General features: G+C 40.6%; 1 protein-coding gene across 1 annotated transcript; it reads right to left on the reverse strand.

The window, feature by feature from the left end:
- Positions 1-1,477: 1,477 nt before the first annotated feature.
- LOC114909054 (transient receptor potential channel pyrexia-like) lies at positions 1,478-9,072 on the reverse strand (the record flags this gene model as incomplete). Its single annotated transcript, XM_029254094.1, has 14 exons — positions 8,938-9,072; positions 8,710-8,796; positions 7,674-7,824; positions 7,244-7,405; positions 6,992-7,101; positions 6,647-6,761; positions 5,172-5,268; positions 4,216-4,330; positions 3,781-3,951; positions 3,284-3,354; positions 2,881-3,048; positions 2,446-2,564; positions 2,090-2,294; positions 1,478-1,658 (listed from the first exon to the last, which is right to left on the reverse strand). Coding segments are annotated over exons 1-14 (1,887 nt in total), but the record flags the coding sequence as incomplete, so codon positions are not given.
- Positions 9,073-12,304: the final 3,232 nt, after the last annotated feature.

Here is a 12,304-nt window from a genome sequence, read left to right on the forward strand (position 1 = left end):
TTTGAAGTTATGCTTTGCATTAATAGTAGCTGTCAGGGCCATGCTTGCATGTGGCTGGTGTGTGTCATAGGTCTGGCCTGTGCAGCAAGTGCTGTGATGGTGCCTACTCCACTTTAGGAGTCCTTCGTGTTTTCTCTCCCACTGTCTAGTTGCTGGAGTTCAGTCATCTGCTAGATCATTGGGGGCCTGTGGGAAGTGAGAGCAGCAGAGATGACACAGCGAAACTGCAAAAGATCAATGGTTGTCAGCACCACATGAGCAAATAAATTCATTGCATCTTTTTCAGAGCTCTGCTTCTCTGCTTATTCAATATAGCAATGCTATGACACTTCTAAATACAAAACTCATTTAAACAAAAAATCCATCTGCTTATTTTTAGTAATCACTTGTGAATTCTGGGTTACAATGTGAACAAAGTGTACCTTAAAACCCCAATGATTCCATGAAATTGATTTGTATTTTTTTGTTGGCAGTACAAGGCGTTTGAAATGAGTCTTTACAGAGAATACAAAATATCTAGGACCAATAAACAAAGAAACCAGACTCTATCCTATAATTTCTAAGAACAGAAGCTATGACAGCACTCTGCACCTGTTGCTTGGTGGATCCTCCTTTTTGGTGTGCTCTAAAGAAGACATCTCTCTCCCGTCACCTGCAGGGTGATGCCATGATATAGCTCAGACTTATCAGGGGAATCACAGTCAAATATTCACAGTAATACTCCCTGCAAGGTTTGTGTCAGCTGAGTTTTGGTGTTTTTAAAGGTAGCTGAGGAATAGAACACATTAACACATTTCTGTTTTAAATGAGGGTGACTGCGATACGTTTGGTGACCTAGACTGATTGCCTTGTCTACACATAGTTTCTGACCCAGACTGAGAAGTGCTCTAGTCTCAGCATAGAGCCGTCTCATCTCATTGGGTTTGACCCACAAAAGGCACTGTTTGGGTTTCTTTCACAAAGTTAAAAAAAAAAAGCATAGCCTGCATACTATGTTTTTGTATGGATCTTATGAGAAATGTAGTACTGACATAGACTGGGCTTGGACTGGATCAGGTGTTCCAACAAAATTCTTAGCTCCTTCATGTCCTCCTTCAGTACACTCAGGTCTTGGTTCTGCAGGATCTGGTCCCTCTGCAAGTTCTGTAAAATCTTAAGATATTCCTCCTTCTCCTGGGCTGATGTCCTTGTCACCCAAAAGAGAGGGAGAAGAAAAATTCTTACTGCTGGATTTTAAATCAATACCTACTGAGACCAAGTCATTACCTACCCTGCACTTCTGCTCCCTTCATCCAGCTTAACTGCATCTGGTGGGTACATCTCCTTGTTAATCTCTAGGAAGTTATCCAAAGTTTCCTGTAAAAACAAGTTTCACTGATGATGTCTGAGATACACACACTTGCATACCTTCACATGTGTATATGATGAGGTGTATGTCAGGCCCATCTACCTTGATCTCTAGTGTAATATTCTTCATCTTGGCATATTGATCTGGATTGGTGACAAAGTCTTCATCATAGAACTCCCCTAGAGGGGCGCAGTGGCGATGGAGGTACTGGTTATCACAGAGTCTGCGGAGGTGGGGCATAGACTCCTCCACCTGCAGGATGATGGATGCTTGCTGCATCACTGCATTGGCTAGTGCATTTTCATAAACCCTGAGAGAGAAGGACAGATACACACACACACACAAAACCTGATAAACACACAGTGACAGAGACATATAGTGCTTACATTCCAGGAGTGAGAGAGGCCCACACACACACAAACACAAATGTTCATATGGATTAAACACAAGGTATTCAGTGTATACATCTTCAGCAAAAGAAGCATAAACTGTGACACACATCCACAAGAAAATAACACAATCTTGAGGTATGCATTCACTAATTTACACAAAGCCTTTTACAGACTAAACAAATTGACAGGGATACGCAGTAAATATACTCTGACAGAGCAGACCAATAAACACAATGTGAGACAAACATATAGATATAGCAATCACAAACTCTTAGAGAACGCAAATACTGAAACACGCATGTTCCGTGGGAAACAGAAGACACACACATACAGAAACACATAAAGCTACCTTTGAAAGGTGTCTGAGAGAAGGGCGATCAGCAGATTTACACAGAGGATGGCTGATAGGCCCAGAAAGGTCCCACACAGGAGATAGGCCATGATAGGGTCTATGCTCAGCATGGCATCAAACTCGTACTCATCCACAAGCGTGATGCGGTACAGGCTATACAGGAGCTGGGGGACAGTTTGCATGCTGGGCACAGCTTCCATGCCTGAAGAAGGTGTAGGTGGCAGCGGTAGACACAGACAGATTTACTGGCACCGGGACTATGCAGATTCTACGCTAAGATGCCCTGTGTCATCAGTGTGAAATTAGAAGATGCAAAGTGAGAGACACAGTTATCCAGATGATATCCCTCCTACCTCCAAATATGATCCAGAAAGCACATGCGTAAGGAATGAAGATTTCAATGTACAGGAACAGGAAGCGAAGGACATCCCCTACAATCTTGCCAAGCATGACAATGAAGGGGCCCATCACCCTAATCGCACAACATAGCACTGGATATTACTACACTGTAATAAACCATCACACAGGTGTACACAATCACACAACACAAAAACAATACACAGTGCACCAAACATAATACAAAGTATTTACTCCCTGTTTCTGAAGAATGTTTCCCCTTCACTGATGAACGTTATGACATCTCATGTTAACAAGCCAGTGGAATTTAATTACACACTGTTAACAGGGTGATGCAAACCCTATGAGTATATGGTAAATGTATACTTTTGGATTCTACCCTGCATTGTCAACAATACCTATGTACACTTTCAATAAGCCATCATAGTTACCTAAAAGCCCTGACGTGTTTCATCAGCCGCAGCCAGAGGAAGATGATCGTTACAGCAAAGAGGCGGAGACTATAATCTCGTAATTTTTCCTCAATGAGAAAGATGTCAGCCAAGTGGATTCCAAACACCCCAATCAGCAGCCCATATACCAACCAATCAAACACATTCCTGTTGAAACAGTCAGCAGTAACAGCGAACAATACTGACAATACACAGTATTATATCTAAAACGCAAATACAGCCTCAGTCAGGTTGTTTGAATATTACTGGTTTAAGAGAAAATATTTTGAAAATTTTAAAATTGTGTGCACTGTTAGAATCAAAAAATTTTTAAAAGCAGATTTGATCTGAAAGAAGATAAAAAGGGTTTTAGCAGTACTAAAAGAAATATATGGTCATTTACCAGAGATCTTGGAAGTAGCTGGGTTTCATTTTCTTTACCAATTTAATTTGCTCCTCTAAGAAATGTCTTTCCTTTTAAAAAAAAAAGAAATATTAAAGTTCTTCTGTATGAATTCAGTGCGACACATCAAATTCATTACCCTACAGAAATATCAATGTTAAATGTGGTAATATTCTTTAAAATTTACGGCTATGGTGTTAAAAAAAAAAAAAAAAAAAAAAAAAGCACAATTCTTTAATAAAGCCAAAAGCTGACATTTTTCTTATGCAGACTACACTTGAAGAACAGCAGTGAGTGAAATGTGGTCCCTTCATCTCTGTCTTTGTCCTTTTTGTTGTTTGCTGTGTGCATTTTCCTGTCATTGTTATTCAGAAAACGTTGACTCAAGATAGCTTAAAATACATAGTACAGTATGGTAAAACCTAAATGATGGGCCTAGAGAGAAGAGCAGAAGTAAAGTGTGTTGGGCGTGTTAAGCTGCAGCATTTAAAAACTACCTCGGGCCACATCGGATGTGTGCAGCACAGGTCTTCGTGGATGCGATGTTCAAACCATAACTGCCACCTTCGCAGTTTCCTGTGGGAGAGCAGCAGCTCAGCCACCTCCCGATAAACCTCTACCACAGTGAGAATGAGGGCAAGCACCACGACCAGCACACGCCACCAGTCCTGTGAGAAAAGGAGAGAGACACAGGACAATAGAGCTGTTCATTAGTGCACTGAGCACACCGCAAGAGTCATTCTTCAAATGCTCCAGGTGTCAGTCCCCACAATGCAGGTTTCAGTGCCAAAGTGCTGAAAGATTCAGTCTCCAGATACTCAAAGCTTCAGTCTAAAACACTTAAAGTTATGGCCGTCATAAACTCAAGGTTTTAGTCAGTGACTTTTATCTCTGTGATCAATACCCCAACCCATTTCTTCTCTTCCACTCACATCAGGAAAGACGTAAGGATGCTCTTCGTCTCGGACCACTGACACAGAGATGGCCACTGTTGTCCAGGAAATGATGAAGAGGAAATTGAGGAGTAACAGAATCCAAGCACCAGTCCTGCCAAAAAATAAAACCAAACCCATAATAATACAAGCAGATTAGCTATCATCCTATGAGACTCTTACACAGTACTGTATATTCCTTCCAGCCAACTGGTCCTGATGCTCTCATAACCCTCTTTTAACACCAAGCAGAGGAGTCATTTGATAAAGGCAAAAAAGACAGAATAGTTCAGTCAAGCACTTATTCCTCAGCACTCCTTTTCAGGATGATTTATAGCAACAGATTCACTTGTACATGTAGGTAGAAAAAAGTAACTTGGATAGCAATTAAAGCTGCATGTCCAAGTTGCAGGTACACAGATGCTACTCCTGCACTGTACGTGAATGTTTATGTACCTTATAATAATAATAATAATAATAATAATAAAATTTGTAGGAAGGTGATCAGGATTCATCTATCCAGCATTTTATGCACCTACTCGAGGGACGAACATCAGTGCATAAAGTGGAAAGAAACAAACTTAAGTTTACTTAAAAATCACATCTCTACAACTATGTCTCTTTCTCTGAATGTAATGTACAAATTGTATTTTCGCTGAGATGTACGTCGCTTTGGAAAAAAGCGTCTCCTAAATGAATAAATATAAATGTAAGTCCTGGGAGGGTCCATCTTTTCCACAAATAAGTAAAAGCATGGATGGAGGGGGACAATGGTATATTTTGGTGGTTGCTTAGGAGAAAAGCTTATGCTAAACACAACAATAAGAACATTAATTAATGTATCATCTCTATTACTAATAACAACAACATAATTTTTGCCATCATCATTGCATTAGCTCAGAAAGCATGAACTAACCAGTATCTTCTAGTGGTGCTACTAGGAGGAGGAGACCCACCTGCCATACAATTTCCACTTGACTGTAATGAGCTTGAGGACCACCGGGTGCATGATAAGTTCCAGCTTCTCTTGCTGCACAATGAACTCCAGCTGGCAATGAGATCACGATTACATATACATTTATTTATTTAGCAGACAGTTTTCTCCAAAGCGACTTCCAATGAACTCTATGTAGTGTTGTCAGCCCACTCACCTTATTCACCGTGATGACTTACACTGCTAGATACACTACTTATACTGGGTCACCCATCCATATATCAATGGAATACACACTCTCTCTGTCATTCACACACTATGGGGGAACCTGAACAGCATGTCTTTGGAGTGTGGGAGGAAACCAGAGCGCCCAGGGGAAACCCACACAGACACGAGAAGAAGATGAAAACTCTGCACAGACTGAGTGGGGATCGAACTCACGTCCTCTCGTACCACCCAGGCACTGTGCCACCACGCCACCCACATATCACATTTTGGCCACCCCATCAGCTGTTACTCAGTAACCATAACTACCTAGTCAGTAGGTTCCAGCCACCCAGTGCACAAAATCTTCTAGGCACCACTGTTGTCCCACTGAACAACAAGGCTACATTCATACTCATTCACAACCTGCCCTTTCAAAGGCTTACCGGAGACATGGGTTCATTCCTGGGTTTCTCTGAAAAAAACCAAAAAACTAAAATCAACATGACTAACACAAAGTGGTTACTTTCAGTGTAAGTGTCAAATCTGAAATATTTGGCAGACTTTAGGCCTTAAAAGTGAGCGCGCAACTGACCAAGGTTCTGAACATACAAATCAAAATATATCACTTAAAATCTACAGGTTACATAGTATGTGACTGCTTTGGATAAAAGCCTCTGCCAAGAAGCTGCATAATGCAAAATGGATCAGGTTTAATTAAAAAAGGGCCAATTTTGGTCCTATAGCTTACTGGGCAAATGTTAATTCTTGCTTTTTGCTTCTTTTGCTGTTTTACATTTATACTTATTCATTTGATAGATGCTTTTCCCCAACACAACTTACAGGTTGAAGGCATTAAACTAGGCATAAATTGCATTAAAACTACAGGATGTAAGAAAGCAAACAGGTACAAGTACAAAAAAGATCAGTTAAGTGCAAACACACTCGAGTGTATCAAAGAACCTAAAAAGGAATAGTTTACCATCTACTACATTATCTACTTAAATCTTGAAAAAGTGAACCAAATTAACATAGCCATAGCCTAACCTGCAGTTATGCGCGCACCAAACACAAAAACAATACATGCTCATGTGGGTGCAGAACATCATGAATGCACTGCTAAAATGATCAGTTTTACAGATTATCAAGGATGAAAAGGATTCATGAAGATTTTCTCTTCTTCAAAATTCCTCTTGCAGAATCAAAGAGGCGGAAGGGGTTTAAAATTGTATGTAATACTGTACAATTGGAAGTAGCTGGTGTAGTAGTGTGTGATTCTGGTACTTTTTGATCCCGGTGCCTGTAGGCTTTGTTTGGAGGGTGGTTCTGGCTCCAATAGGTGGAGGTAGTAGAACTGCTGACGAGTCATCCGGTCCTTCACATGGAACTGGTTTAGTGCCAAGTGGGCCTTCAAACACATTGGTAAAGAAGAAATATCAAGAAAGAGGGGATGAAAGGAATGAAAAGAATAAACAGCTTTAGGTTTAGTTATCCTAGAAGAAGAACAACACATCAAGTACATATTGTATCTCATCAATTAGTGAAAGGCTGCACAACTTTTGCTGTATATAATGAGACTTCACAAAAAAGCAAGAGAAATCGAAATATGGTCTCGGTACGTCTGGCTTTTTGCCATACCACAGGAGTCATCCGGCCAATCATTGCAGTGATGCAAAGCTGCCCGTCAGAGTCTTGTACTCCAGCATCTGCCCCAAGCTCCATCAGGGTCTGAGCTGCCTCACTGCGGTCTATGGACACAAAGGATGCATTCGCAGTGTGGCCAGCATCTCAGTGCACATGGGACATGCTGCAGACATTCAGCATGGCACACAAAGATACTCTAAGTACTCACAAGTGTTTCATGCAAACGTGCTACACGTGTAAATACACCTAGATTAGCAGCCAGTTGCAGCGGCGTTCTCTGCTTGTAGTCGCGGGCGCTGATGTCTGCACCAGACTGCAGCAGGATTCTCACAGCACTCGCAGCATCGTTCTTCGCAGCAAAGTGCAGGGGAGTTTGCTGGTCCATGTGGGTTCGAGCCTCCATATCCGCTAAATAGGCCAGAGATTACAGAAGGCACAACTTTGTGACTTATAATCATGTGAACTTCACACTAATAAATGATTCCAAAACAAACCCAAATAAAAATACATGGCAACAAGCAAAACCTTCTTTATTTGGTAATTTCTTCACATCTAATTTTTGGGGGAAAAAAAAAAAAAAAATCTCATGGTTTACAATCTTTATGAGGAAAGTTTTCTCAAAAAAAACCTATAAGGCAAGTGTGCGTGCACACACAAAATTGAACACATCTCTAACCTTTCCTCTCCAGTAAGAAGTGGATCATCTCCTTGTAATCAAGGGCAGCAGCTACATGAAGAGGCGTTACCCCATAGGTGTCAGGACACTGGATGTTCCCACCCCTCTCTAGGAAGAAGCGCATCACATCCACGTTCCAGGACCAAGAGATCTGTCCCATGGTGCAAAGAGTATGGTCAAAACTTAATGCCTGCTTTTGTTCCACATCTATCACAACATGTGGGATCAGCAGTTTTGCTTGGAAACCAGGAACAGAACAAGTATTCCTGGTACTGGTGCCAATAGGCCATGGTGGATATGATCATCTGGCTCAATCTGTGCAGTTTGGGTGTTCTCTCTGTGTTTGCATGAGTTTTCACCCAGAGTTAGGCGGGTGGGACAGCTGGTAGTGTAGTGGTTAAAGCTGTTGCCTTTGGGCCCAAAGGTCGCAGGTTTGAATCTTACCTCTGGCTATAGTACTCTTGAGGAAGGTACTTACCCTAAATTGCCACAGTAAAACTACCAGCTGTATAAATGGGTAAACAGTTGTAGGTAGAATAACAGTGTAAGTCAGGACAGCTGATAGTGTAGTGGTTAGAGCTACTGCCTTTGAGCCAAAGGTTGCAGGTTTGATCCCCACCTCCAGCTGTAGTGCCCTTGAGCAAGGTACTTAAAAATTATCCAGCTGTATAAACGGGTAAATAATCGTAAGCTTGTAACTGTAATAACTGCCACCGTAACATTGTAAGTTGATTTAGAGGAAAGTATCTGTTAAATGAATAAATGTAATACATGTTGCTTTGGAAAAGAGCATTGAATAAATGTACAGAGCAAACACAGGTGTTTCAGGTGAACTAGGGAATCTAAATTGCCTGCTGTTGTGTTGAGGGCTACTTAATTTTATATAGCTTAGTGGAGCGTATCTAGCAGTGAAAGTCACCTTGGACAAAGGTTGTGGGATAAATACAAGTTATTATTAATAATACCAACTACAGTGTTAGAATTAAAGAATAACATATAATCAAAACCAGCAGGAGAGAAGGGCCCTACATCCCACCTCATGTAGGCAAGTTTGTCCATATCCGTCTGTGGTGTTGACATCTGCTCCTTTCATGATCACATCATTCACAAACTGAAGGTCCACCTGTGAAACACAGCCATGCACAAATCTGTGAATATCACAGCAATCATCAACTCCATTTCTATTCCTGGTGAACAGATTCCTCTTCCAGCAACAAGCCATGCCCCTCTAAGGTACCAGATTGCTTTTCTAATTTCTCCTGACCTCATCTGTGTCTTGGTTATTTGCAGCAAGTGCTCTGAAGTGGTCCAGCAGTTTTTTATTGAAGGGGTTATCTCTACAGAGGCCATCTGCGACATCGGCATCATGCTGATCCAGGCCCTGGTACTTATTCTCCATCAATATTGCTTTAAGGTGGTTTCCAAGGACAGAAAACAGGGAAGGAATGAACCAACAGATCTTTAAAAAACGAAATATCTCTTGTAATTATGACCTGATAATACATCTTTCACAATCAATACTTGTCACCATGCCAGTGTTGCGATATAAATCTGGGCAAGAAAGGTGATAGGAAAGTTAATGTATTAGGAAAGGGACAGTGCCCTTGGTAAACCAAAAAAAGAAATGTTTCTTGTATAAGCAGGTGGTCGAGGTTCGGCAGTTACCTGTGGGTTTATAACGCCTGCAAAGTTGAGATGGCCGTCGCCAGCGGGTGCAGGTGTAGGACTCCCACTGAACTGCCTCCTGTGCTGAACTGGTCAACTGGGTTGCGGCAGCTTGGGAGTCCAAGGCCTGCCAATTTGACTTTAGATTAGTCACACCCCTGAACATGCACCAGTATGCTGACACAAACCTCAGAGTCTTGTACTTTCTGACACAGTAAACCTGAGGCTCCACAAACTGATGACATGCTGAGATGTGCCACTTAAAAGTACACAGAAAACAAAATGCACATTGACTGGACTGGACACTGAGATAAAGCAAGTAACATCCAATAGTGGGGGTTTACCACTATAACCTATGTACGTTACTCGGATTTTTGTGGTACCAAAAAGGTTTATTTTCTTTATTAAACCAAAGGTAAACCATAAAAGTCAAAGAAGTGATCAGTAGGCTACTGGAGAGTGCTAACCTTGCCTCACCTGGTCAAAGACTCTGTCGGTCATTTCGAAGGCTGTGTTCACATGCCAAGCAGACCCAACTCTCTTTGTGCGTTTCATCTCCTCTCGGCACACACCAAACCTCCAAAAGCGAGCTAAGAAAAAACCAGCTGTCACACGGCTAAACTCTGGAGCCAGCCACCACAATTTCCCAGAATGCCCAGAATTAAAGAGGTGGTATCACCCGTTCTCCTGTACAGTTTGAATGGATCTGATGATGGACATCTGATGTTGGAACACAGGCAATGATGTAGATGCAACCACTGAAAGCTCTGCTCCTGTACATAGCACAACAGTGCGTTTACATACCATCAGTCTGCACTGTTTACCTACGCACCTGACCATAAAGGTGAGCACGTGTACATGACACAGTGCAAAGCTGGACTCACTCATCCAATGTTTAACAGGATCTGTGGAGCAACACAAACCAAAACCATGTTTTATGGACCTTATCTTCTGACGTGTTCATTCTGATGGATTGTGATCTGCTGTCACATAGGTAATTGCTGGGAAACATACGCAAGCAAAGTAGAACTTTATGAGGAATGAAAAGATGTGTGGGTCTCCAGGCACTCACCAGGTCAGTGGACCTAAGGGCAACATGCTGCCAGCTCAGGCCAGGTGTTAAGGATGGCTGATGGGTGCCTGGGGCTGACGGCATGGGACTGGTCCGACATGAGGACTGACATCAAGTCCTGAGAGATAGTGCCGGCGTTTGGACCCACACCTAGTGATAAAGCTCTGGGTGGTGTCCATGGGAGCAAAAGTCCAGAAGAGTATGAAGAATGCTGACAGGGCAAAGAGCACTGTGAGCAAGCAGGCCAGGATATTCCCTATCCTGCATGGCAGCTTATGAGGACTGCTATATTAGAATCCGGGACAAAACTGTGAAGATTCCACACACACATTACACACAAATCTAATGTCTGGAAAAAATTAGAAGATTTAGGACCAATTTCCAAGATTCCAGCAGCTGTCCCAGTTCTGTCAGCAGTTCAGACAAATATAAATTCTAAATCGGGACCATTTTAACAGTCTTTATTCAAATTCATTCCAATGAAAATAAATGTTCTACATACAACAAGCACATGCAAAACAATTCATTTTTAGAAATATCATTGGAAATACCAATTTTCTGTTGATTTCCCTGACTCCGAAGCACTACTTCGAATCTCAAATTACCACGCCTGCAAAGCTCATGAATTTATTACACCTGATTATGACTTGAACTGAAGACAAAAAAAAAAAAAAAAAAAAAAAAAAGACTTGGTCAAATACTAAGATGAAATTTCTATAATTCATTGCTTTATGTACTATTAATTGTATTCCAGTATCTACAATTATGTCAGCATTTTCTACATACATTGCATAAAATTAAAATTTGTATTCTATCTGGCAGTTGTTACTTGATAATATATCTCTTTAAGACTTTATATTTAAATATTTACATCTAATATTTCAAAATTTGCATTTTAAATTATTTTTATTTTAATTCCTGGGTGGATTTTATGTATTTTCAGGCAGTACACTGAAGTAGCTCAAACTGGAATAACAAATCAGCACAATAATAGACCTCATCACATATTAATAATATTCAGACAGCCGTTTACATCAATACCTCAGTTCATCACTGAAGTGAAAAGGGTGGCATTTGGTTAACAAGCTTCCAAAATGAATCAATGTCATGGGGTGCATCTCAATCTGAGTAAGCAAACATCTATCAACAGTACAAGCTGTTGTACATGCACCTGGGGAATATTTTACAAAGGAATATTATACAAATTAGCTGGATAACTTCAACAAACATGTTGACAAACACAGAATTATCAAATAAAAAAAAATGAAGTTTTTTTTTCCATCTAGACAAACTTTGTTGGTTTACAAAAGTTATCTTCAGCCATATACTGGAGACAGGTTATTATCTGCAAATACAAAGGCGGCTTAACAATTTTTAAGAGACAGTCTATTTCAGACAATAATTTATTGGTAGTTTTATGATTTCTATTTTACTATTTTCTCTGTTTTTCTTGATATGTTCACACATGGTCTTTAATATTGTGTTGCTGACATTCACGTTACCGTTGCATTCAAACAAAATGGAATTTATTATTATTCTTTAACGGACTCCTTTGTCCAGGATGACTTACGTGTTAGCTTGTACAATAAACAATATAGATTTTTTCACCCATTTATGCAGCAGGATGGTCAAACCACACCGACTGAGGGTTAGGGTACTACAGTAGGATTGTAATACAAAGCATTACAAGCCAATGACCCAAACTACTACACCAGGATTTCAAAAACAAAAACCAAATAATAAATACAAATAAATAAGTTTCTCAAATCCTACCTAAAATACCCAACTTTTGACTGGGACTGTTGATCAATACTTGTAAGAGTGATTTCCTGAAAATGTTGTCAAACACAATAATATCAACAATTAATACTGATAATTACAATATTTTGTTAAA

The sequence above is a fragment of the Scleropages formosus genome, chromosome 8, assembly GCF_900964775.1.
Source record: "Scleropages formosus chromosome 8, fSclFor1.1, whole genome shotgun sequence".
NCBI lineage: Eukaryota > Metazoa > Chordata > Actinopteri > Osteoglossiformes > Osteoglossidae > Scleropages > Scleropages formosus.